The 27,137-nt window shown below is 46.2% G+C and overlaps 2 protein-coding genes across 2 annotated transcripts in view; one reads left to right on the top strand and one right to left on the bottom strand.

Annotated features, from left to right (window-relative positions):
* TMEM69 (transmembrane protein 69) overlaps positions 1-17,729 on the top strand; it is a 152,003-nt gene extending 134,274 nt beyond the window's left edge. Inside the window, exon 3 of the mRNA XM_068239499.1 lies at positions 14,717-17,729. Within this exon, the coding sequence (XP_068095600.1) occupies positions 14,717-15,433 (717 nt within the window). The 3' untranslated portion in view covers positions 15,434-17,729. The remainder of the gene's footprint in view (positions 1-14,716) is intronic.
* The window catches only part of IPP (intracisternal A particle-promoted polypeptide), a 25,887-nt gene continuing 16,435 nt past the window's right edge, over positions 17,686-27,137 (bottom strand). The window contains exons 7-8 of the mRNA XM_068239496.1: positions 25,514-25,734; positions 17,686-22,056 (exon numbers count right to left, since the gene is read on the bottom strand). Coding sequence (XP_068095597.1) covers positions 21,832-22,056; positions 25,514-25,734 — 446 coding nt within the window. The 3' untranslated portion in view covers positions 17,686-21,831. The remainder of the gene's footprint in view (positions 22,057-25,513; positions 25,735-27,137) is intronic.

Here is a 27,137-nt window from a genome sequence, read left to right as displayed (position 1 = left end):
ATATAGGTTGTGATTGGGTGTGAAATATATGCAGACAAATATGCTTTGAGCGGAGGGGCGTGGGGGTGGGGGGGGGAGGCGGTCGGTAGGGGTGGACGGGGGGCGCACCTCGGTGCCCCCCTCGCCCAGCCTGAAAACCAGGGGGGGGAGGGAGAGTGGTGTGATATAATGACATGTAATTACACACAATATGGAAAGATACAATGGAGGTATATAGGTTGTGATTGGGTGTGAAATATATGTAGACAATTATGCTTTGAGCGGTGGGGTGCGGGGGTGGGGGGGGAGGCGGTCGGTAGGGGTGGACGGGGGGCGCACCTCGGTGCCCCCCTCGCCCAGCCTGAAAACCAGGGGGGGGGGGGGAGGGAGAGTGGTGTGAAATAATGGTATGTAATTACACATAATATGTGAAGATACAATGGAGGTATATAGGATGTGATTGGGTGTGAAATATATGTATACAATTATGTTTTGAGGGGTGGGGGGGGGGGGGTGGGGGAGGTGGTCTGTAGGGGTGGACGGGGGGCGCACCTCCGGTGCCCCCCTCGCCCAGCTTGAAAACCAGGGGGTGGGTGGTGGAGGGGGAGGGAGAGTGGAGTGATCTAAGGATAGGTAATTACACACAATAGGTGAAGATATAATGAAATAGATGTGGCTAAAGTTAAGTGGTGTGCTAATAAGGTCCTAAATTCAGGACAAAAGTGTATAGGTGGTCACTGGAGGGGGGGTATGGGTACAGAAATGGGGGGGCTGGGGTGTTATGTGTGATGTGATTAGATCATAGGGGTGGAACGGCACAGATTTTACAGGGTGGTTTTACGGATTGAAAAGGGGAATACACATGAGTAAAGTTGAGAGGTGGTTAACTAAGACCCTAAAGCGTAGGCTAGGGGATGCAGAAGGTCCTGTAAGGTGGGGGTAATGGAGAGGAAATGGTGGTCACGGAGTGACACATGAGGTGTGGTCAGGATTAGGGGGGGGGGGGGGGGACACTGATATGTACCCTAATGGGTATGGTAAAAAAAAAAAAAAAAAAAAAAAAAAAAAAAAAAAAAGGGAAAATATTTTGTGTGTGTTTTTGTGTACTCTTTTCTGAGGACCAGGATTCGGGAGGAGATGTGCATTGATGTGGGGGGGGGGGGGGGGGAAAGAGTTGCTGTTTGAAATTGTAAAAGGTGGATAGTATCAGTATGGTTGGTTAAAAGGGAAGGTTATAATGATTAATACCATAATATGTGAAAAAAAATTTTTTTGACCCATCTCCCTGGAACCGTACAAAATAGTCCAGCTCTAGGGAGAGTTGGAGTGAGTAGAATGGGGGAGGAGGAGGAGGTTAGGAATAGGAGAGAGGAGGAACAAGGGAAAAGTAGGGGGAGGTGTAATGTGTAGGTAACAGCAGGGAAGGTAAAGATGAGATGAGCCGTCTGGTGGGGGGGGGGAGGGGGTGCGCCTTACGTGTTGTGATGTACCGTCTCCAGCCTCGTAAAGGGCTGAGAGCCCTGAAAGATGGAGGGGAGAAAAACCCTCAAAATGGAAGGATTTCCATACACCCCGGTAGAAGGGAGAGTGGACGACGTCCACTAAATGAGTAGGCAGGGAAGGCTGTCTATTTTAAATTTTTCTTTTGGTGTTTTTCTTTTTTTCTTTTTCCTTTTTTCACTATTTTGGCACTGTTTCGGAAATCTCCCATCGGTCCATAATAGAAAATTAGACAAACAAAAAGATGACACAAATTAATATGGTCTCCCAGAATGTCCATGGGCTGAACATCCCAGAAAAGAGAGCTATATTACTCCAGAGTCTCCATAAACAACAAATCCATGTGGCTTTCTTGCAGGAAACACACCTGAGAGGGGAGCAACACCCAGGGATTACTAACAGAAGGTACCCGACTGTATTCTACAGTAATAATGCGGAAGCTAAAAGTAGAGGGGTAGCAATAGTGTTAGCAAATAGTATACGGCAAGAGGAGATCGAAATAAGTAAAGACACACAGGGAAGATATTTAATAATAAAGGGGGTATTTAATGATAGAAGGATGACTCTAGGTGTAATATACGCGCCAAATACGGGCCAGGTGGGATTTATGGATCAGTTTCTGAATAAACTAGATGAATTTGCAGAGGGCACAATAGTGGTGGCAGGGGACCTAAATTTTGTAATGGACCCCCATATAGACACGTCCACGGGGAAGTCATCCCTCACCAGAGGAACCCATCAAAGAGTCAGGAGGGAATTAAGTAAGCAACAATTAGTGGATATCTGGCGGATTCAACACCCTACATCAAGGGATTATACATATTACTCGCCCCCGCATAAATCATATTCTAGATTAGATTACTTCCTGGTCTCGCATAATTTATTATCAGAAGAAATTGAGACAAGAATTGAATCATCAGTAATATCAGACCACTCCCCGATCAGTATCAAGGTGGGATTTAGATTGAGAGGGGCCCATGGAATTGGAAGTTAAATGAATCATAGCTGAGAAAAGAGGAAATAGTGCGGATGCTCGAGGAGGAGATGAAACATTATTTCGAGGAGAACGCCAGAGGTGAGATATCGCCGATAGTGGTGTGGGAGGCCCATAAGGTGGTAATGAGGGGAATTTTGATAAGAGAGGGGAGCAGAATAAAGAAAGCGAGAGAAGGGGAAATAGCAGGGTGTCTGGCAGAAATAACAAGGCTGGAGGGACAGCATAAAAAGACGTTAGCAGAAAATGTACGGACAGACTTGATAAGAGAAAAGCTTAAGAATTTGCTATTCTCAAAAGCAAAATTTGCAGCAACCAGATGTAAAAGAAATTTCTATGAGTTTGGAAACAAGGGAAGTAGGTTGCTGGCGAGACAGCTAAAGCAGCAACAGACGGCGAATTACATTCCATTTTTAAGCATTATAGGAATGAGTCCTTATGTAGGATGTTCCATAAATATTATGCTAAATTGTATGGGATGGAAGAGGGTGATTTGAGGAGCAGGGAGGGCATGCAGGACTATGTGACAGCCTCTGGCATGGGAAAAATACATCCTATGGATGCAGATAATATGGAAAGAGAAATATCTGTGGAGGAATTGGACAGAGCATTGGGGCAAATGCCAGGGGGGAAGGCCCCAGGCCTGGACAGATACACCCTTGAATATTATAGGAGATTTGGAGAAATCCTGAAACCGTATTGGGTGAGGGCATTAAATGCCATTAAGGCAAAGGATAACTGTGAGGGTAGACTGGGCTGAGAATCCCTGGTGTCACATATCTCGGTGATTCCAAAGGAGGGGAAGGATTTGGCATCCTGCGCGGCAGGGCCGTTTCTACCACCGTGCGGGCCGTGCGACTGCACTGAGCGCAGGCCAGCAGGTGAAGGTGGGCGCAGGATGGAGGACAATGCTAGGGAGCCGAACTATTTTCTATGCACACGTGTACTGCGCACAGCAGATATAAGCAGCCAGGTCCCCGGCGGCTGCACTGTGTGAGAAGCATAAGGCTTCTTTTTTTTCTCCCTTCCCTCCCGCCCTCCAATCAGTAACTCTCATTTTTCAGCTGGTGCCTTTCTCCAGCCAATGAGAGTAAGGCAGCCAGCCGACCGAGCCCGCCCCTCTGTCTCCGTTAAGAAGACCAGGCAGAAGCAGCAACAGGACAAAAAGCTGCGTTCTGCTCTGTCCAGGATGTCCATATTCTTTTTGTTTTCCAGCCAGCCAGGTATAGATCTCCAGTGTAATTCCTGTGAGAATGTGTCGTCTGCTCCGGAGGTATATGACCTCTGCAGCCAGGAGCAGATGGCACAGAATTTCTCTGCTTACTGTGTGTGACATTATGCAGAGCCCTGACAGCCAAGGCAGGGATGCATGTCTCACACAAACAATGCTATACACAATAATGAATGGAAATCTTACCTAAAGTAATGCTGTGCAACTTAGTGTATTGTCTAGTATTGCACACAAAACTTTTGTTTCATTGTGAGCTGCATGTATTTTCTATTTCATTTCATAAATTATGTCAGTCATGTTGGTTTTTCAGTGAATTAAATAATATAAATCTGGAGGACCTGTATGGGCCATTTGGGGGGTTCTAGGGTGGCTGTGACACAATTACTTGGGGGGGGGTTCTCTCTGGCTGAGGGGGTTTGGGAGGACTTGCATGTGCCACTGGGGATGGGGTGCTTACTAACTAAGGGAGGTTTGTTGGCCTGTCAGTGCCAACCGGCACTGAGTGGGGGGTCTGGGGTGGTATTGTAACAACCACCCAAGACCTCCATTATGTGGGGGTGGGGGACACCTACCTATCTATCTAACCTATATTGGGAGTACCTACCTATATAATCTATACTGGGGCAGCTACCTATCTAGATTATATGGGGGGCACCTACCTATGTAACCTATACTGGGGGCACCTATCTATCTAACCTGTACTGGGGGCACCTACCTATCTAGCTTATACTGGGGCACCTACCTATGTAACCTACACTGGGGGCAGCTACCTATCTAACCTGTACTGGGGGCACCTACCTATCTAGCTTATACTGGGGCACCTACCTATGTAACCTACACTGGGGGCAGCTACCTATCTAACCTATTCCTGGGGCTTCTACCTATCTAGCTTATACTGGGGGCACCTACTCATCTAACCTATACTGGGGGCACCTACTCATCTAACCTATACTGGGGCACCTACCCATCTAACCTATACTGGGGGCACCTACCCATCTATCCTATACTGGGGGCACCTACCTATCTAACCTATGCAGGGGGCAGCTATACTGGCTACCTATACTGGAGGCACCTACCTGGCTAACCAATACTGGGGCACCTATGCGTGGCTACCTATACCCGGGGGACCTATAGCTGGCTACCTATACTGAGTGCAACTGGACCTGGCTAACCTATACTGCGGGCACCTATACCTGGCTCCGCGGGGGGGGGGGGGGCGCAATTTTTACACCCTCGCCCTGGGTGCATTTTAGCCTAGAAACTGCCCTGCTGCGCGGGATATAGGCCCATATCCTTACTAAATATAGATTTAAAGGTGCTAGCAAAAATCTTAGCAAATAGGATAAATCCAGTATTAAAGGAATACTTAAGGGAAACAAAAAAAATGACATTTACTCACCCGGGGCATCCCTCAGCCCCCTGAAGCTGGATGGTGCCCTCGCAGCCCCGCTCCGATCGTCCTGTCCCCGCCGGCGGCTACTTCCGGGTTCGGCGACAGCCGCCGACAGGCTGGGAACGCAGCTGTTTTTCTGCGTTCCCACTCGCTATATGCTGCTATAGCGTATATAGCTACGCTATAGCAGCATATAGTGAGTGGGAACGCGGAAAATCAGCCGCGTTCCCAGCCTGTCGGCGGCTGTCGCCAAACCCGGAAGTAGCCGCCGGCGGGGACAGGACGATCGGAGCGGGGCTGCGAGGGCACGATCCAGCTTCAGGGGGCTGAGGGATGCCCCGGGTGAGTAAATGTCATTTTTTTTGTTTCCCTTAATATTCCTTTAAAGGAGTTGGTGCATTATGACCAGGTGGGATTCATACAGGGGAGGGAGGCAAGGGATAACACCGTGAGGTCGGTAGATGTGATACAGTGGGTTGGATCCTCACCTGGCCCTGTTGTCTTGCTATCTACGGATGCGGAAAAGGCATTTGACAGGGTCAGGTGGGGATATATTAAGGTGGTGTTGGAACATATAGGCGTGGGCGAAAACATGAGAGCCTGGATAGCATCTATGTATAACGATTTAACGGCCAGAGTCAAAGTAAATGGAATATTGTCTAGCCCCCTGGAAATAACAAATGGAACCCGGCAGGGTTGCCCGCTATCCCCCCTGGTATTTGCCCTAACTCTGGAGCCTTTCCTGAGAACAATCCGTAATAACACAGATATCACAGGAGTAAAAATAGGTCGCAGCATATGCGGACGACTTGTTGTTCTACCTGACAAATCCCAGAATAGCTCTGCCAAATTTAATGAAGGCATTTATTGAATATGGGAGGATTGCAAATTTTAAGATTAACTGAGATAAATGTGAGGCGATGAGTATGGGGATGAAGGAGGAGGAAGTAGAACAAATAAAAACAAATTTTCCGTTTAGATGGATGAAAGATTCTTTAAACTACCTAGGTATAAAACTGGCGAGAAATACGCAGGAGAATATTAGATTAAATTATTACCCATTGCTCAATATATTGAAAAAAGATCTAGAAAGATGGGCTAAACTGAAACTTTCCTGGTTTGGAAGGATTAATGTGCTTAAAATGAATATTATGCCGAGGCTGTTATATGTCTTCCAGGCCCTCCCTGTTCCTCTACCCAGAAGTTATTTGGATGAATTAAGAAGGATGTTTACAAAATTTATATGGCAGAATAGAAGGGCTAGGTTGAAATGTGCATTTATCTCACAGTCAAAAGATAAAGGGGGTCTAGCAGTACCGGATCCCATAAGATATTATCAGGCAGCTGTCTGTACTAGGGTGGTTGATTGGAATAGAAATGAAGCTTCTAAACAGTGGGTGGGGGTGGAAAAGGAATTTTTAGAGGGTGAACTGAGGGAAGCCCCCTGGCTCCCATATACACTGGAGGCTTATCGAATGCCAGGTACACTGGTAGAAAACACCCTGAAAACTTTTAAGAAGGTAAGTAGTAGGAGGGAGATTTCTATGAGCCCCTCTCCCCTTATGCCATTGTTGGGAAATAGCAGATTCCCACCGGGGTGTCTAAAAGGAAGTTGTAAAGAATGGAGGATGGGAAGAAGCCCACAGATTTGCTCCATGATTAGAAAAGGTAGATGGTTGGATGAAAGGGAAATAGCAGAACAACTTCAGGTGACGCAGATAGATAGGTGGAGCATGTACCAATTTAGACATTTCCTTCTCACATTGGGCACGAGGGAGACACTTTCAAGGGAACTGACTCAGTTTGAGAGGCTCTGTCTGATGGAGGGATCGACAAAGGGAACATTAGCAAAAATTTATAAAATATTGGAGGAGGAGGAAGACTATACTCTAAAGTACAAAATAAAGTGGGAGGGGGATATGGGGAGGATTTGGAAGAGTAGTAAATACGAAGGAGGCACTCAATTGGCTTCAAACTTGCGTTTTATCAAATCCCAGTAATACACGACATGTTTCGGGGCATATCCCCTTCATCAGGTGTACATACATTGAATGGCACACAGTGAATAAATACATACTTCTAACCACCACACCCTAAATTGGACCACCTCCATCTTGTCAGCTGACAAGTCAACTGATTACTGACATCACACAGTCCAAAGTCTTGTTAACCCCTTAGGGCACTAATCAGAGGCATTACTATATCCGTCTACCTCGGTAAACCTGATTAACAAATCAAATTACTGCATCTTAGGTAAACCTAATACAGACAATACTGCGAAAAACTTCTGTGGTCCAAATATTTGCAACAGAAGTTTTTCGCAGTATTGTCTGTATTAGGTTTACCTAAGATGCAGTAATTTGATTTGTTAATCAGGTTTACCGAGGTAGACGGATATAGTAATGCCTCTGATTAGTGCCCTAAGGGGTTAACAAGACTTTGGACTGTGTGATGTCAGTGATCAGTTGACTTGTCAGCTGACAAGATGGAGGTGGTCCAATTTAGGGTGTGGTGGTTAGAAGTATGTATTTATTCACTGTGTGCCATTCAATGTATGTACACCTGATGAAGGGGATATGCCCCGAAACATGTCGTGTATTACTGGGATTTGATAAAACGCAAGTTTGAAGCCAATTGAGTGCCTCCTTCATATTTACTACATTGAACCGTGTGTGGAGTGGTGACCCACAGAGGGATTGTGCACCGGCAACATAGACCTGACTAGGCCTATTCCACAGGGACTCGCTGCAGTTTGCTTGTTGAGGATTTGGAAGAGCACCCAATGGGAAAGAATTGTGAGGATGACACACAAGGCCTCGATGTCCACTAGAATACAGGAATCTGGGTACAAGTTAGTAATGAGGTGGTACTATACGCCAGTTAGATTAAATAAGATGAATGGGGCAAGCCCAATATGCTGGAGGTGTGGTAAGGAAAGAGGAGAGTTACTGCATATCTGGTGGACATGTGAAGGCCTCGCTGGATACTGGGAGAAGGTAAAGAAATATATATGGGAACTGGCTGGAATACCAGCTCAGTCAGGCCCGGAGGTATATTTGTTATATTTGGTGGAAAAAGGGATTAAAGAGTATAGAGCAGGGGTGCCCACACTTTTTTGGCTCGCGAGCTACTTTAAAATTTGCCAAGTCCAGGAGATCTACCAACATTTAAAAAGTGTTGCAGACACCCCCCCCCCCCCCCCCGATCATGAACAGCCCCCAGGTACAAGTGCCTCCAGTATAGGTAGCTATGTATAGGTCCCTTCAGCAAAGGTAGCTGGGTACAGGTCCCTTCACTGGGTACAAGTGCCTCTAGTATAGGTAGGTAGGGATAGGTGCCTCTAGCATAGGTAGGTAGGGATAGGTGCCTCTAGCATAGGTAGGTAGGGATGGGTCCCATTAGCATAGGTAGGTGGGGATGGGTCCCATTAGCATAGGTAGGTGGGGATGGGTGTCAGCATAGGTAGGTAGGGATAGGTGCCTATAGCATAGGTAGGTGGGGATGGGTCCCTTTAGCATAGGTAGGTGGGGATGGGTGTCAGCATAGGTAGGTAGGGATAGGTGCCTATAGCATAGGTAGGTAGGGATGGGTGCCTATAGCATAGGTAGGTGGGGAAGGGTCCCTTTAGCATAGGTAGGTGGGGATGGGTCCCATTAGCATAGGTAGGTGGGGATGGGTGTCAGCATAGATAGGTAGGGATAGGTGCCTCTAGCATAGGTAGGTGGGGATGGGTCCCATTAGCATAGGTAGGTGGGGATGGGTGTCAGCATAGGTACGTAGGGATAGGTGCCTCTAGCATAGGTAGGTGGGGATGGGTGCCTTTAGCATAGGTAGGTGGGGATGGGTGCCTTTAGCATAGGTAGGTGGGGATGGGTCCCTTTAGCATAGGTAGGTGGGGATGGGTCCCTTTAGCATAGGTAGGTGGGGATGGGTCCCTTTAGCATAGGTAGGTGGGGATGGGTCCCTTTAGCATAGGTAGGTGGGGATGGGTCCCTTTAGCATAGGTAGGTGGGGATGGGTCCCTTTAGCATAGGTAGGTGGGGATGGGTCCCTTTAGCATAGGTAGGTGGGGATGGGTCCCTTTAGCATAGGTAGGTGGGGATGGGTCCCTTTAGCATAGGTAGGTGGGGATGGGTCCCTTTAGCATAGGTAGGTGGGGATGGGTCCCTTTAGCATAGGTAGGTGGGGAAGGGTCCCTTTAGCATAGGTAGGTGGGGATGGGTCCCTTTAGCATAGGTGGGGATGGGTCCCTTTAGCATAGGTGGGGATGGGTCCCTTTAGCATAGGTGGGGATGGGTGCCATTAGCATAGGTGGGGATAGGTTCCATTAGCATAGGTGGGGATAGGTTCCATTAGCATAGGTGGGGATAGCTGCCATTAGCATAGGTGGGGATAGGTGCCATTCGCGTAGGTAGGATGGGTGCTCAAACACTTACCTCCCTCCAGCGGCGATGTCTGGTCTCCCCTCTCACACTCGGAGCGCTCCGGCGGGCAGCGTGCATGCATGAGGCGGGCAGCGTGCTTGCATGAGGCGGGCATGCGTGCCCGGCGCCGCCTCCAGCAATGACGTCGCGTCATGGCCTCTTCAGCCGCGCCTCCTCTCTCCTCCCCTGCTTCCTATTGGTCAGCGGCTGGCAGCAGAATTCGATGGGACAGCTGCCAGCCGCAAAATGTGATGGGACGCGGCCAAGAGGCCGCGATCTACCAAATAGGCGGTCGCGATCTACCGGTAGATCGCGATCGACCTATTGGGCACCCCCGGTATAGAGGGTCATTGGGGATGCACTTAATTAATGCCTCTCAAATTCTAATTGCAAGAAACTGGAAGTGTCAACAGGCTCCCTCATAAGGGAATGGTTTATAGAAATTGACCAAATTTATCAGATGGAAGAACTCTCAAGTATAATTAAGGGAAAAGAAAATCGGGGGTGGGATAAATGGTTAGAATTCAGAGAAACAGAAGAGTACGAGAAGGGTAAGATATAGTGCCCAGAAGGGGATGGGAGGATTGCCTATGGGCAGGGAGACATGGTCCTTGGCTCATGGGTATCTGCTGGTGGCCGGGTGGTTGGTGGAGGTGGCACACGGTGGGGTACCAGGGCTGAGGCCACTATATATAAACTTTGGTCTGCGAGAAGAGAAAGACAGATGGGACCGGTGGGTATCTATTCACTGCACTGGGTGTGATCTAAATCTTCAGGTGGTGGTTCTAATCTTATACCAGTGTCTTTAGAGGGTAATGTAAACTGAGGAGAGGGAAAGGGTTTTCCCCCAAGATGGGAGAAAGGTTAGGAAGGAGGCAGGGCTAACAAGAAATGGTGTAGGAAGAGGTGAGAGAAGTACTGCCCTGGGAACAGTGGAGGTGGGTCAGATTTGGGGAGGGGGGGGGGGGGGAGGTAGGCACACCTTCAGGAGTATATGTATAAGATGTTATACTGGTATCTCTTTGTTTCTTTTTGTAAGATGATGGGAAATATTTATTGTTGGATAAATAAAGATTAAAAAAAAAAAACCTCACAGGAAACAGTTCTCCAATCACAGCACCCTCTTACAGCTCAAAGTGTTGTGATTGGCCAAATAGCGTCGGCGTAGTTTACTACAACCTATTGGAAACCTAACTGTTTGAGAGGGTGCTGTCCACCCAGTCACATTAGCCGACTTTCCCTATAAGGGCCGGTTCACACTTGCGGTTTTGCAAAAACCGCACCGGATGTCCGGACCGCACCGGAGCCGGATCGGACCTGAACCGTACGGTTCCTGTCCGGATCCGGTCCGGTTGCATACGGTTTCCGTGCGGTATGAACACGGTTGCGGTCCGGATCCGGATTCTTAAAGAGTAACAACCTGTATAAAAACAAAAAAAAATGTTGGGGTCTGGGAGGTCAGCAGAAGGGGGACCTGTGGAATCAGGCCCTCTGCTGTTTAGCACTCACCTCCACCTCCGACATGCTGCCAACATCTCCGGATCCGGATCCAGCTGTGCTGCTCCACTCCAAAATGCTTGCCCATGTGTCCCCAGCCAATATCGCCGCAAAAATCCGCATAGGAAGTGGGGTAGAACATCCGGATTTTTTGCCAGTGTGTTGTGCGCTCTCCGGTTCTCATTGGTTTCCATTGGCCGGATGGTGCAGTCCGGCTCCGCCCCGGATACGGCTGCCGGAGGAGCCGGACCAAAAAATAGCGCATGTTGGAACGGACACCGGAGTCCGGATCCGGTCCGGCTCCGGTCCGGACGAAACGGACACATGTGAACCCTGGCATAGACTTACATTGCTATGCCGTGCGTCCGTTTCGTCCGGCCAGAATGCGGTGCGGCTCCAGCACGGCTATTCCGGATAGCCACCGCTAATGTGAACCGGGCCTAAGGTTTCCTGCTGGGTCCCCTAAAGTAGACCAGCGCTGGAAGGTCAGTGGATGTGAATGTTAAGAATAGTGAAGGACAATCTGCCAGGAAGTTGCATCGTGTGTACGTGTTCATCCTGTCCAAACTGCTCCCGATCGATGGCTGAATCGGTTTTCCTGTGATTACTTCAGAAAACTGATCCCATTATCAGGAGTTGGGAGCAGATTGGACATGATGGAAATAATCATCCGATTTCCATCAATTGGACGGGAAACTGCATTGTGCATATTCAGCATTACAGTTAGGGCCTGTTTCCACTACACGCAGATTGGATGCAGAAAAACTGACTCCAACGAACGCCTATGGGGAAATCTGCATCAGAAAAATCGCGTTTAGTGGAAACAGGCCCATAGGCATTCATTGGAGTCAGTTTTTCTGCATCCAATCTGCGTGTAGTGGAAACAGGCCGTCTGATGTATGGGCAGATCGACCAAGAGACAGATCTCTCTCTGATCGCATCTGATCAGAGGTCTGTTGGCTGTCACTAGTGTCCAACTGCTCCTTATTCCTCATTCGTGTCCCATGTAGTTGTCGGCATATAGCACAGGCAGGTGTGACAATTTTTTTTATCCTGTTGTATTTTTTGTACACCGCACAGTATTTTTTTTATGTTTAATAAAGTTGTTCATTATAAAAATATTAAGTTTAAGATTAACCAGCAGCATTGGTTTGCAAGTACTGGAAGACTTGATTTATAGCCAATAGGCAGTATTTAGGAAGTCAGAGACAACTTGGCTGGATGCACAGCCACATACAGATTATGTATAAGGCTCTGTTCTCACTAGATCGGTGAACGGACATTTTTTGTCCATACTCCATTCATTGCTGACAGGACAGTGAACATATGTTATACATTGGAGCCGTTCACACTTGTCATGCTGCAATGGATCAGCAGGATCTGATGCAGTAAGCGGACTGCACTTCTGTGCAGTCCACAACAATCCTGGACAGAGCTACCAAATCACTGCTTTTTTTGCTCCCTTCACACAGAGAAGCATGGGGATCCCCATTGGTCTGCAAAAGACCAATGGGAATCCTCAGCAACAGTTAGAATTCTCATTGGTTGATTTTGAACCAATGAAAATTCTCTCTGTTGCTAGGGAGAATTAGCCTAATGCAGCGTATGGAGAACCCCATGCTTCTGCTGGCCTCCAGGCTGATTTCAGAGAGGGACTGATTCGGACGGTGGGGGAATGCAAAATAGAGGGCATTCGTTTAGCAGGTCAAATTTGCAGCAGGCTCACTCTGCGCTCCACTAAAAAGCAAGTGTCAGATGCTAAATGAGCCCGGCTCCACTTAGCATCTGACGCTTGCTGTTCAGTGGAGCGCAGACGCTAGGAACGGAGGAGGTGGTGGAGTCTGTGTACGTCTGCCCGTAATTATGTCCCGGGTAGAGGTGAAGACTTTCCGGGTTAAAGGTCAGCCAAGTCGCCAGGACACCGGGATGTATAGAAAACTGGCGGCTGACTGTGGGGAACTAGAGGCATGGCAAGTAGGGACTTTTAAAGGGACTCTGAGCACCTCTCATGGGTATGCCTTTAAGCCAGATGACTTCCAACAAAGTTGTGCTATGAAACCTCTGGAGGAGCCTCTTGCAATGGCCATGCGTGTCACTTCCTCTTCCTGCTTCATTCAGTGATGCACTTCTCTAACAGAGAAGACAGGGGTGACCCGGAAGTTATAACATAGCCAAGATGACATACGCGATGTTTAAATTGAAATAGAACAAAAACTATTTGGTGTAGAACGGCGATTCAGGCACGAGATGAAAGAGGAAAGCTCAAGCTACAGAAAGGTATGCATCTTTAAGTACTTTGCAGTACTGGTGTACTGGTCAGAGTCTTAAAGAGAACCTGTAACAAAAAAAGTTCCCCTGGGGGGGTACTCCCCTCGGGAGGGGGAAGCCTCAGGGTCCCAATGAGGCTTCCCCCTCCCCTGTAGCTGCAGGCAGTCCAGCGCTGGCTCCCCCGAAGTGTCCCGGAATCCTCCCTCGACAAGCGCTGATAAGCGATGATTTATTTACCTTTCCTGGCTCCAACGGGGGCGCTGTTGTGGCTCTCTGTACAGAGATAGGCGAAAATAGCTGATCTCTGTCGGGTCCCGACAGCGATCAGCTATTTCCGCCTATCTCCGAGCGGAGAGCCGATACTGCACCTGCGCTGGAGCCGGGAAGGTAAATATTTACATCCCCGCTGTTAGGGGAGCTTTATTGCTGCCGCCGTGGGACAGAGGAGGACGGGGGAAGCCTCAATAGTACCCCCCAGGGGAAGTTTTTTTTCGTTACAGGTTTTCTTTAAAGGCATGCCCATGAGAGGTGCTTGGAGTCCCTTTAACCCCCTAAGCACTGCATCTTACATTTAAGAGGAAATCCAGTGAAAAGAATGTAATCAAAGTGCTTCAATTTTTACAATAATTGATAATCAGTTTAAGAAAAGGAAAAGATTTCTCATGGGAAAGGGGGTATCAGCTACTGATTGGGATGACGTTCAATTCCTGGTCACGGTTTACTGAGAGGGATATGGAGGTTTCCTTTTAAACAATACTAGTTGCTTGGCAGTCCTGCTGATCTCCTTGGTTGCAGTAGTGACTGAATCACACACCTGAAACAAGCATGCAGCTAATCCAGTCTGACTTCAGTCAGAGCACCTGATCTGTATGCTTGTTCAGAGGCTGTGGCTAAAAGTATTAGAGACACAGGATCAGTAGGAGAGTCCAGCAACTGGTGTTATTTTAAAAGGAAAAATTCACATCCTTCTCAGTTTAGGTTCCCTTTAAAGAGTAACTGCTAATAGGAGCCTCTGAGCATTTCACAAACGCCTGCGAACATTGCCCAGCTGTAGGTGGTTGATAAGGACTAATGTCAACGCTTTTCATTCATCCCTTTGAACCATCCTCTTGAGCTTTCCTACATTGCTAAACTAATTTTTATTTCTGTCTACATCCCTAGTAGAAGAGTCGCTGTGTGTCCTGTTCCCAGTGACTGTAATTAGGACAGAAAGAGATAAGTCCCCCAAATGTGTGCATGCAACCGTACAACAGCCACAGTAATGTGTTAACTTTCCAGCAACTCTGCTATGATGGGACAAAACGAGGGGTGAATATTTTTTATATGTTACCTAATAGATCATTTTTGAAAAAACAGTTGAGTTCTGCTGTTCGCTGTTTCAGTTTAAGCTTTGTAAGTCTACCCCAATATCTCTTTTGTTTCTTTCTTAGATATTTAAAGAAGTCGCACCTGTATGTAGAAAGAGTTTGTCTTCTCCATTGACCATGAAGTTTTGCCAAAGACCGTTAACCTCTCCAGTACTAAACGTCTTTGCCCTTAATGTTAGCGCTAGACTTCACACGTCCAGCCAATGCCAGAAGAAGAAGAGATGGGAAGAGGGTCCACTGAGGTCTCTGCTAAGGAACCAATGGCAAGAAATAAGAAAGACCCCCAAGCCAGCATTTGTCATTGCCTGTGCTGGATCAGTCCCCTTTGTTACTGTGCCAATTGTCATGAGCGCTACCCAATTCTACCTTCCAGAATTTGCCACAGCGCAGATTCTGTATGGCGCTTGTGTTCTGGCCTTTCTTGGTGGGGTTCGCTGGGGTATCACTCTCCCAGACAATATCCTTGCCAGGCCGAATTGGAGTAACCTTGCGACAGGGGTGCTGTACCCTTACATGGCGTTTATATGTCTGCTAATGAAGGATGACATTGAAATGGCCATGTTGGGACTTGGAGCGGGATTCTTCATTTCTCTGATGGTTGACATCCTTGGGCTGGAGATTGTGAACTTGTCTCCCATTACTCCTGTCTGGTATTTGTGGATGAGAGGTCTTTTAACTGTGTTTGCTTTGCTGTCTTTCCTGGCCACAGTGATATGCTACAGTACTTATCCCTTGTATCAAGATAAAACAAAACAGCCTCAAGTGAAAAAAAATAAGTGAGAAAAGATCATGTGACAATCCAGAGATTAATTAAAAGTTGTGGGGAGCATTGTGTTTATTTATAGAGTAGCTGGCCTGTTTCTGAAGCTTCGGAATGAAAGGATCACCCCGCCGGAGCTGGTGTTTGGGTAATGTTACAGAAGCAGGCTTGGCTCACACTTGCTGGAGTGGTGGTGGATCTATATAGCACAGAAATGCCGCCCCTCTCCAGGGATTGGTTCTAGTGTGTGCTGCATTTGGGAGCAGATTCATGCCATCTTATCAAGTGACTGGCATCGCATCCACTGTCCGAAACAAAGCTTACCAGCAGAGTATGACAATCACTCTCAGGAGATTCTATGTGGAGGAGGTGCTACAAATGAACGCAGCCAATGAGAAGCAAATAATTGCAGTTTGTATGCCAAGTTAATGTAAACTGTATGTAGCTTGGCAATAAACCAATCAAGGAAGTACATTTTGACTGTCCTAAATTTCAAACTAGATACAATGTGCATTAAAGGACCACTAATCGCAAAAGAGACTGAAGCATATAAAAAAAAATTTAAAAAAAAAAAATCGCTGTTTTTACATTGAAATCCTTCAGCAGTAATGATAGAGCTGAAATGCCACATCCCCTTGGCATAACGAGGTTTTAACCCCCAAAATCCACGCTTTTCAAAGTTGTGGATTTAGCTGCCCGAGGGAGGCAGGGCTTTGGGCTGTAGCTCAGCCTCCAGTCAATCTGCGCTAAACGAGGCCTCTCCCTGCCCCTCTCAGTGAAAGAAGACAGAGGGACGGGAGGAGGCGGAGATCCGCGCAGATTGATGCGAGTAGAGGCAGAGCTACTGCCCAAAGCTCGGCCTCTACACTGAAGCGATCCCCAAAGCTTCCCCTGGGGATTTCGGGGGGGATTAAGACCTTGTTGTGCCGCGGGAATTCAGCGTTTCAGCTATGACATTGCTGAAGATGACTCCAAGGTAAAAACAGCAATTTTTTTTTTTTTTTAGACTTCAGAGTCTCTAAAGTTTAAAATACAGGTTAATACAAAAAAAAGTAAATTTCCCCCAGAGTAAAATGAACATTACATTATGTTCCTCCAATTTTGCTGTTAGTGCAGTGTAGGTAGTAAATATCTTGCAGGTTTTGGACTTGTCCATTTCCTCATGGTGGATCCTCTAGGTTTTCTTTATACTTAACAAAAGCACTTCCTAGACAAGTTCTGTAAATGTAGGCTGGCCTCCCTACCTGTTTGCACACAATATTGGCATTAGAAATTAACAACGATGGCAAGAGTGGCTAGACCACACCGCTGACTGCAATTTACGCCCTGGCAGAAATAACAGGACAGACTTCAATCAGGGTGCGGAACAGTCTAAGGCCTAGCTCAGGCATGGGCAAACTTGGCCCTCCAGCTGTTACGGAACTACAAGTCCCACAATGCATTGCAGGAGTCTGACAGCCACAGTTATGACTCAAAGGCAAATGCATTGAGGGACTTGTAGTTCCGTAACAGCTGGAGGGCCCATGCCTGGCCTAGCTCCTCGAAGCAATGATGTAGAGACCTGGCACCAGCAAATAGCATATTAAATGAGAGCTTCTGTCACCAGAAATGGCAGTACAAATGTATGACTGGCAACATAATTAAAGAGGACATAAACTCTTCCACAATAAAGGAAAACAGAGAAACCCACCCAGTGTGTATTTAGAGATAACAGCTTGTCTAATTTTCCCTTATCTGGAAGTATTGAGCCACTGTAATTTGAGCTGTCATCTCTGTCTGATGTGTGCTGTCAGTGTTCAGACAGGCTATAGATGAACACAGGAGTTTAACCCTTTCTGTGCTCCCAGCAAAGCAGGAAGTACCTACACTGCAGCATCTAAAGGAACTCTATAAGCTGTAACGGAAAAGTTTCTCTGTAAAGGTTGTTATGCTGTTGCTGATCTGTTCGGGCAGAGAGGAAGTCTTGGGTTTAGGTCCGCTTTAAGAGAATATGTTAGGTACTTTTTTTTTAATTAACAAAAATTAAGGTGTTTCCACCTCTTATTGATTTATAAATAAGTGCAATTTCACATTCACTATAAAAAGTGAAGATGGGCTCAGTTTCTACACTTCCCAACAGCAACAACTCAACCTTGGACTTATTTGGCAGCTCACTGTGACAGACACCTACTCTGCATAAAGGAACACAATGGACTCTGAATAGCATTTCCAATGTAGTAGCACACAATCTTACCCATGTTTCCATTTCATAAAGGTTTCCATGTCAAAAGACAATTGTCACCACTTTTATTAAAAAATAAAAAAACGTACAAGACATTATCGTTTTGTTGACTCATAAGTTGTAAGTAAAATAGCAGTGGAATAAAGCTCTGGAATGAGGAGGACATTTGGGAACAACATTCAGGACAAAGGTCTCCATTAATAGCTGGCAAATGTGATTATTTACATTAACCAATGTTCTGCTTACCCCAATAAAAGAATGACAAGGTCTCATTAATTTCAATAGAAATGAGAGAAGAGGAGGAGGCAGAAAACCTTGATCTGTCATCCAGTGGAGTGAGTAGTGGATTTTCATTACGTCACCTGGGAATCTATATTGCAGAAGTAGTTACTAGTGAAGAATTCACCTAACCAGTTAAAGTGGACCTGAACTCTTGCACTGGACAGAAGGAAAACGTATAGAAATGCACCCTGTATGTAGCGTTTAGCTTGTCTAATCCCCCTTCATCTGTCACTAAGCACAAGTTGTAATTTGATCACTCAGCTGTGTCAGCCGACTGCCACGGCAGAAACAGTGGCGTAGCTAAGGAGCTATGGGCCTTGGTGCAAATTTTACATGGGCCCCCCCACCAAGCACTCTATACATAACAATTGATCCGGTGCACCAAAACCGGTCAAGGACAACCACAGTGCCAGAGTTGCAAGAAAGGGAAGGGGAACATTGTGTTAAGGATTACTACTATTCAAGGCATCTATAGAAGTGATTATTACCAGCACAGGACCAATAGAGAGCTAATACTGTGATAGAGGGTGGACCCTTCGGGGCCCCTCTGGCCCAAAGGCCCCAATGTGGTCGCTACCTCTGCAGCCCCTATTGCTACGCCACTGGGCAGAAAGCTAATTAGCGGGGAAGGCTAACAATAGGACGCGTTGCCGGGAGCCGACTGGCAGTCGCCGAAAACGAAACTAAGTCGCAGCGGGGGACCCGATGACACTTGAGGAGCTGCGAGGGCACAGGACAGCTGCAGGGGGCTTGGGAAAGCCCCAGGTAAGTGAAACTTTTTTTCCTATCTGCAGTTAAGGTTCCCTTTAAAGTGAGAAATTACTTAAGCTTACCTATCCTGTTTTTAGTGTTCACTGTCACATTTAGTAGACAAGATATGAAAAAAAGAAAATATTTCTGCTGGCTTCCATCTTTAGGGCTCGTTTCCACTAGGACGAATTCGCATGCGTGGCCTGCATGCGAATTCGCTTAGTCAATGAAAGTGGATGGGACTGTTTCCACTTGTCTTTTTAAACGCACGTTTTTATGTGCAGAATTTTTCTGCACGGTAGGGCCTGCAGAATTCGCCTGCGTGAGGAATGCAGGCGAATCGCAGCCCATGTATTTGATAGGGAAAACGCGCGTGCGTTTTTTGCCGCGATTTCGCGTGCGAATTCGCACGCAAAGTAATACAAATTGGACCAGGCAGTGACATGGTTAAATTCGCATAGACCCTGCCTATGCGAATTCGCACGCGAAATCGCGGCAAAAAACGCACGCGGAATCGCATCCGCATGCGTTTCTGTCAGCGGTGGAATCCTGGCGATTCGCACCGCACTAGTGGAAACGGGCCCTTACAGTTTCTCTGTGATGCCAAATGTTACATCACTTCTGCTTTTTTTTTTTAACCCACCCAGCTCAGTGTTAATTTTCCCTCCCTACTGCCACAGCTTACTCACTCTCCCACAGCAGACAGAGGCAGGATATTTGGGCACCAGTGGTGCCATGGAGGGGCTGGTGCACACCAAGCGTTTTTGGTAGCATTTTCAAAACCGCTGCCGCTTGTGAAAACGCTTTGCTAATGTATCTCAATGGGATGGTGCACACCAGCAGTTTTAGATCTTTAGCAAACCGCAAACGTGGCTCCTGTAGCATTTTTGCGGTTTGCAGATGCGTTTCTGCCTCAATGTAAAGTATAGGAAAGTGTAAAACCGCTATGAAAAACGCTAGATCAGAGCAGTTTTCTAGGCATTTTTGTTACAGAAGCTGCTCAGTAACAGCTTTACTGTTAACAATATATGAAATCTGCTACACAAATGCTCCAAAAAATGTTAGGCATGTATAAAAACATGCCTAGAATCGCTCTGAAAATGTGCTTCAAAAACCTCTAGCGTTTTTCAGATCTGCTAGAGGTTTTTGGTGTGCACTGGGCCGAAATTTGGACGCTGTCAAAGATGCCCATACCTACTAATATTGGCTAATGTGGTAAATTTGGGCAACACAGGTGCCCAAGAGCCGCCTGCTATACAAACTCTGCAGGCGACCAGAATTTGTAACTGTAACTGCTTCAGCGCTGCGTAATATGTTGGTTCTTTATAAATACAATAAATAATAACCACCCGCTATTTTCTTGAGTTCCTTTGGTGCCCAATTTTAGCCCATCAGCTGATAGTGGTATGGGTACCTATGGTGGCATGTTTGGGGGAAGCAGAGACAGTTAATGTTAGGCATGCAGGAGTGGTGATTAAGGTTAGTGCATTTTAACTGCTCTATACACCGGCCCGGATTTACATCACAGGAGTCTATAGGCACAGATGTCCTGGCATCCTAAACTCCACCCTTCAGGAACCCACAAACCCCCACTGAACTGCACCGCAAGTGTGCTGGCTGACCCAACTGTCACTTTTCCCTTACCAGTCATAGGTAGCTACAGGTGTCCCTTAGCATTAGGTAGCCAGAGGTACCCTCAGTATTAAGTAGCTAGTGGTGCCCCAACTGAAGGAGCATCTTGTCCGTAGAATGCCAAGAGCCATGTGACTAAACTCTCATTTACCTTCCACTCGGGACTCAGCGTATGGGAGGAAGGAGGAGCTAGGGGAGGAAGGAGGAGCTAGGGGAGGAGAGTGAGCAGCCCCTCCATCAGGCGTCTGTAGGCATGTGCCTTATGGTAAATCCGGCCCTGTCCATACACTACAGTCTGGTTTGCTGACACTCCCCACAACCTGCAAGTGTTTGTACTGCTCAAGTAACATTGGATAAAGTGCAGATTGCTTCCACAGCAGTCAGTAATGCTTAGTGATGGTGTTTGAATTCAGGATCCTGCATTTGGAAACCCGATTTACGCCGATCACCACACTTCAGCACCTGAGGCAGTGGAGAGGATCACAGGGAAATCGCTCAATTATGGTTCACGCCATGCGTCACGTGACTCCGATGCTTCCTTGGTCTGATGTGGTCCACAACCCCATCCACTAGCTTGGGTGCTAATGTGGCGTTCGCCATAATTTAGGGTTCCGAATGCCGGATCTCAAATTCATATGCCAACACTAGTAAACCATAAACAGCTTTCTTGTGCAAAATTGAAGGCATTACCCATAATCCAAAGCAAAGTCTCACCTCTGGCAGTTCAGACGTTAAAGTGCAACTTAAACTAAAGTCAAAGTTATATTATATGAAACAGCTATCTATTTTTAAAAATATACAAGGTAGTGTTGTCCCCAGAATTTTTTTTCCAACCGGGTGGCATGAAAAAATAGCCGGGTGAGATGAGAGAATGGAAGGTCGGCGCTTTTCTGCACAACTCTGCTTACAACAGAGGAGGAGGCGAGCCGATGACAGCCGGGTGCTCACCAAAACTAGCAAGGTGGAACACCCGGCTAAAAGAGCCTGGGGAGAACACAGAGTTAGTAGAAATGTAAACCTCTCTGAACTTGGTGTAAAATAGTCTGTGACGTACTGTTATGTGAGTTGCCCTTTAAGGCAATCAGAGGCACTAACTCAGCTGGTATTTCTTCTTCTGGGATCACCATAGAGACAGAAGGTTTGATCTGTGTTACACTATACAGTTTTCCTTTTCAATATCTTGTGGCCCAGGGACTGCTTGCAAGTTCAGCATATACACCTGGGTTGTCAAAAGGCCCCTTTTACAAAAACCAGCCTGCTGATTTCTGTGGTGACCCTTTATAAACACATTAGCTTAGTGTCAGTTCAACATGTGGACCTCTCAGAAGCCAGCACAGTCCATCAGGGTCCCTAGTGAAATAACACAGAGAAAGCTACAACCACTAGGGGCTGGTTCCCTGGTGCCACAAGAACCTTCCAGTCTATGGCTACCCTTGTTTTGGGTCCTCTTCTCCCCAACCCAACAGCTGGTGCCTGGTAGTAATCGACTAGATAACTTTTGAGTCTTCCAATCAACCTACATTACGACGTGCCTCACAGAGCTGCCAGATTCCCCTCGCAGCGACTGGTGATCATGCTGCCAATTTCAGTCCAAGAGTCCGCATGCGGGTTATAAACTTCTACTGAGTCCGTAGTCACAGGGGCAGAAAAATTCTGGACAGTGGCTCTTCCACCAGCTGCATACAGCAGTCCGTTTACGCTTACCACTGAGACGCCAGTGCGGGCGATCTTCATCGCTGCCACTTCCACCCACTTCTCCTGTAATCCAGAACAAAGCATGAAGAGTAATTATTATTTAGTATTTATATAGCGCCAACATATTCCACAGCACTGTACAAAGTATATTGTCTTGTCACCAACTGTCCCTCAGAGGTGCTCACAATCTAATCCCTACCATAGTCATATGTCTGTGTCATGTAGTTAGTGTATGTATCAGAGTATAGGGCCAATGTTAGGGTGAAACCTTAGTGAGTTCCCAGAGAAAACCCACGCGGACACAGGGAGAGCATACAAACTATGTAGATAGTGCCCTGGCTGGTATTAGAACCAGGGACCCAATGCTGCAAGGCGAGGGTGCTAACTACTATGCCACCCAGCTGCCCACTAGTACTAATGTTAATAGTAATGTTTCAAGGTATGCTCCAGTTCACACATGAAAATTAAATGGATACAGTATTATGGGGAGCATAATGTAAACCAAATGTGCATCTGTATTAATCTAAGTCTCCACTGTCAAACTGCTCACACAATAAAAATGTACCCTCCAGGAATAAAACCATTCCTCACTGATACACAGTTCCATTATCTTGTCACAGGTTTCTGCGCTTTAGTCCTGTGTGAGAATGGAAGCCTTCCATCATTGCTGTCTATGCTACTGCCTAACATCACTGCCTCCGATTCTCCCTTTGCTGAAAACCATCTCATAACAAAATGTTTATATTTTTCTTGACAGGCTATTTTCATATCCTGCGGTGTGCTGTTGCTTAGAAGAATAAAGCAAACACATTAAATACATTATACTGGTAGGTGATCAGAGGCGCCAGCAGAATAAAATTAATATAAAATTGTTAAAAATTGCCGGGAGGGAAAGTGGTGGACTTCCCCTCAATAATTAGACTCCAAGGTCTGTCATCAAATCAAACGAATACGTTTATTCAATAGTACCCAAAAATCTGCAACGCGTTTCGTGGGAACAGACCCACTTCTTCAGGCAATAAAACTGGGACAACAAACACAGTAATCAATGTGCAGTGAATTAAGCGCCTAAATACATTTGTCACCAAATAATTTATTTTCCTCATCAATTCAGATGACAGTTAACTCACCATCAAACAGCATGGCAGCGCAGACTGCTATGGTGGTGGGAATTATAACTAGCTGACCTAAGACCGTTAAAAACGTCCTGCAAGCCGCGTCACTGCCCCTCAGTGTCTTTGCGTCCCTGCACATGTGCACTACAAAATAAAACACGGACACGGAACGCAGAGACACAGGTTTTATTAGGTAGGATTGTTTATTTATATAGCCCTGACATCTTCTGTAGTCATGTCACTATCCCTAAGGGCCCGTTTCCACTAGAGCGAATCCGCATGCGTTGTCTGCATGCGGATTCGCATAACCAATACAAGTGGATGAGACTGTTTCCACTTATCAGTTTTTTGGTGCGTTTTTCTGTGCAGGATTTTTCAGCACGGTAGGGCCTGCAGAATTCGCCTGCGTGTGGAATGCAGGCGATTCGCAGGCAATGTATTTAATAGGGGAAATCGCACATGCGTTTTTTGCCGCGATTTCGCGTGCGAATTCGCACTAAAACTAATGTACATTGAGCCAGGCAGTGACATGGTTAAAATCGCTGATAGCCTGCCTATGCGAAATGGCATGCGAAATCGCGGCAAAAATCGCATGCGGAATCGCATCCGCATGCGATTTTGTCAGCGGTGGAATCCCAGCGATTCGCACTGCACTAGTGGAAACGGGCCCTCAGAGGAGGTTATAATCTACTGCGGGCAACATAGTAGCATGGCTGATCGCTCTCTTGCTTTGCAGCACTAGGTTCCAAGTTTGAATCTGGGCCAGGATACAATCTGCATATTTGCACTACTTGTGGGCACTCCAGTTTCATCCCATCTCCCAAAAATATACAGATAAGCCAGTTGGTTACCCTCAAAATTGGCCATAGATTTGATAGATCCCTACTTGTCTGGCTCCACATCGGATCCGTGTCAAACGGATTTGTTTGACACGGATCTGATCTGGATATTAGGCACATTCCATTCTGAGTCCGCACGTCGATCGTTCCGGTACGTACGCGTCGACTGCTCACCTGTCTTGCCACCACCACTCGGTCCCTTCCACAGCCTGGAGGCCAGCAGATACATGGCTCTCCATAGGCTGCAACAGGCCAATTCTGCCTAGCAACAGGGAGAATTTTCAGGTAGTTTAGAAGGAGGGGCAGCGGCACAGTGGCGGGGAGGGGGGCCAGACCCGCCCATCCCCACCTGAGTCCCCTCCTCCCACACTCTCCCCTCCAGATCTCAGTTCAGCGGCGGGTGCAGTGGGCGGGGAATGACTCACCTGCTTTCCGCGTTCCAGTGGAACATAGTGCAGCACCTGGAAAGAGGAAGTGGTGAGTTATTCCCCGCCTGCTGCACCTGCCGCTTAACTGATATCTGGAGGGGAGAGTGCGAAAGGAGGGGACTGAGGTGAAGGGAGGGGGGGGAGGGGTGTCTGGCCTTCCAAACTACCTATGCTGGAGGCAACTATGCTAGCTACCTTACCTATATTGGGGCAACTATACTAGCTACCTTACCTATATTGGGGCAACTATACTAGCTACCTTACCTATATTGGGGCAACCATACTAGCTACCTTACCTATATTGGGGCAACCATTCTAGCTACCTTACCTATATTGGGGCAACCATACTAGTTACCTTACATAGGTAAAAATCTTTCATCACCATATTGGATAATGTATTTACATGTTACAATTTTCTATGGTTTAAAAATTAATAAAAAAAATAAATCTTTCCTCACCCTGATTTACTTTCTGAAATTTATCACAGGTGGCAATATCTTTAGTCCTGTTAGGTGCGGATTGTTTGTTTCTGAGAATTCTGAAGCCAGTGAAAAGAATGCCTGGTTCCCAAGAATGCTCTTAGAGAAGAATTACACATAGCTAAACAGCCTAGGCTAAGCATCACTGCCAGGGTGGGGTTACATACCCATATAGAGCAATATATAGTGTTTCTGATGCTGAAACCAGGAAATAGTTCACTGCATTCTACTAAATATCACTACAGTGCCTCTTCAATGTAAGTGCCCTCTCACAGTTACCCTATTGGGGGGGGGGGGGGGGGGTTCCGACAGGATTTTGGACCTCTCTTAAACCCAATCTACACGTTACGATTCTTTGTGCAATTCGTTTAAGATTCTATTTACGATCTGATTAAATCCGACATGTCCGATCGGGATTCGATTCAATTCGATTTGCCATTGCAAGACAATGGCAAATCGAATTGAATCAAATCCCGATCGGACAAGTCAGATTTAATCGGATCGTAAATAGATCGAAAATCGTAAATAGAATCGTAATCGAATCGCACAAAGAGTCGAATCGTAATCGAATCGCACAAAGAGTCGTATCGTGTAGATGGAGTTTTAGATATCTGTCAGTGAGTCAATAATGTTAATAGAAAGTTAAATAAGATGAATACCTCCTCAAAAGAGTATCTCTCCACAGAGTTCAGCGCATCATCCTGTTCATTCCAGCCGCCCACTGCATAGAGGTAGTCATTCAGGCAGGCAACACCCAGGTATGCCCTGCGGGTGCCCATGGGCGGCAACGAGGTCCAGTGCTTAGTGATGGGGTCATAGACGTCTGCGGAAGAGAGCTCTGTTCCATCATAGCTGATGCCACCAACCACATAGATCAGCCCTAAAAATGACAGATATATAGGTAAATTCTAAGAAAAAAATGACTGGGTTGATTCCAGACATGTAGGCAGAGGGCGATACATTTTTATTCAAAACCTTATTGTAGGGTCAGGTTTTATAATGCATAAAAAGATATCTTAAATGTGGCAACCCGAGGTCCTATAGGATAATGAGTCAAGTTACTATCTCCAATAATATATAAATTCATAAATCATCACATGCACCATGTCAACAAAATAAATATTAATCGCATAAGAGAAAGAGTTGACTCTTGGGTGCATGTGAGAATACAAAATAGCTTTATTACATACAAACTTCATACAAAAAAATACATCTATCTAAAAGTACTAACTACCTACAACAAATTACTACTCATTAAATCGACCAAAGTGCTTTGGTCGATTTTAAGGGTAGTGATTTGTTGTAGGTAGTTAGTACTTTTAGATAGATGTATTTTTTGTATGAAGTTGGTATGAATTAATAAAGCCATTTTGTAATCTCACATGCATCCAAGAGTCAACTTTTTCTCTTATGCGATTAATTTTTTTAATGCATCTTGTGTGGAATATTTTATGATTATTTATCTCATTTATTATTACCTGGTCAGACCTTGGTTAACTCCTCTATATGGTAAGCAAGATTAACTCTTAGGGGTGGTGCACACCAAGAGCACATCTGAACGCTTTTAAAAACGCTGGCGCCTTGAAAAGCGATTTGAATGGGATGGATCACACCAGAGCGATGTGATTTTCTCCCAAATGCGGGTCCTGCAGCCTTTCTGCGCTTTTCTGAGGTGATTCAGCCTCAATGTTAAGAATAGGAAAGTGGAAAATTGCTCTAAAAAGCGACAGAGCAATTTTCCAAGTGTTTTTGTTACAGAAGCTGATCAGTTCCAGCTCCACTGTAACAAAAAATAAACGGCACACCAAAACGCTCCAAAAATCACTAGGCACATGCGTAGAATAGCTCTGAAAAATTACTCAAAAAAAGCAATGAGCGTTTGCGATTACGCTAGCGCTTTTTGGTGTGCACTGGCCCATTGTTAAATAAAAAAAAAAGCAGTGATAAATTGTTTGTTACATGCAGGGCAATGAGTGGTACATATGGATTTTATAAACACAATAGGAAGTGTGGAAGTGGTTAAAGTCTCTGATAGCCTGAGCTGTAATACTGGCTACAAAGAGTTAATCTCTCTCAACAGCAGGGGGATGTCAGCTGCATTGCTTATTAGTATTGCTGATCTTTCTGGTGGGTAGCATCTGAATCACACCCCTGAAAAAAACAAGGGGCTAATCTTGTCAGAAACATCTGTTCTGCATACTTGTTCAAGGCCTATGGCTAAAAGTATAAGAGGAAGTGGATCAGCAGGACAAACAGGCAATTTGCATTGTTTAAAAGGAAATA

Source organism: Hyperolius riggenbachi, chromosome 6, assembly GCF_040937935.1.
Source record: "Hyperolius riggenbachi isolate aHypRig1 chromosome 6, aHypRig1.pri, whole genome shotgun sequence".
Classification (NCBI taxonomy): Eukaryota; Metazoa; Chordata; class Amphibia; order Anura; family Hyperoliidae; genus Hyperolius; species Hyperolius riggenbachi.
The sequence above is the reverse complement of the archived record's forward strand: the minus strand, read 5'-3'. Positions and strand labels throughout refer to the sequence as shown.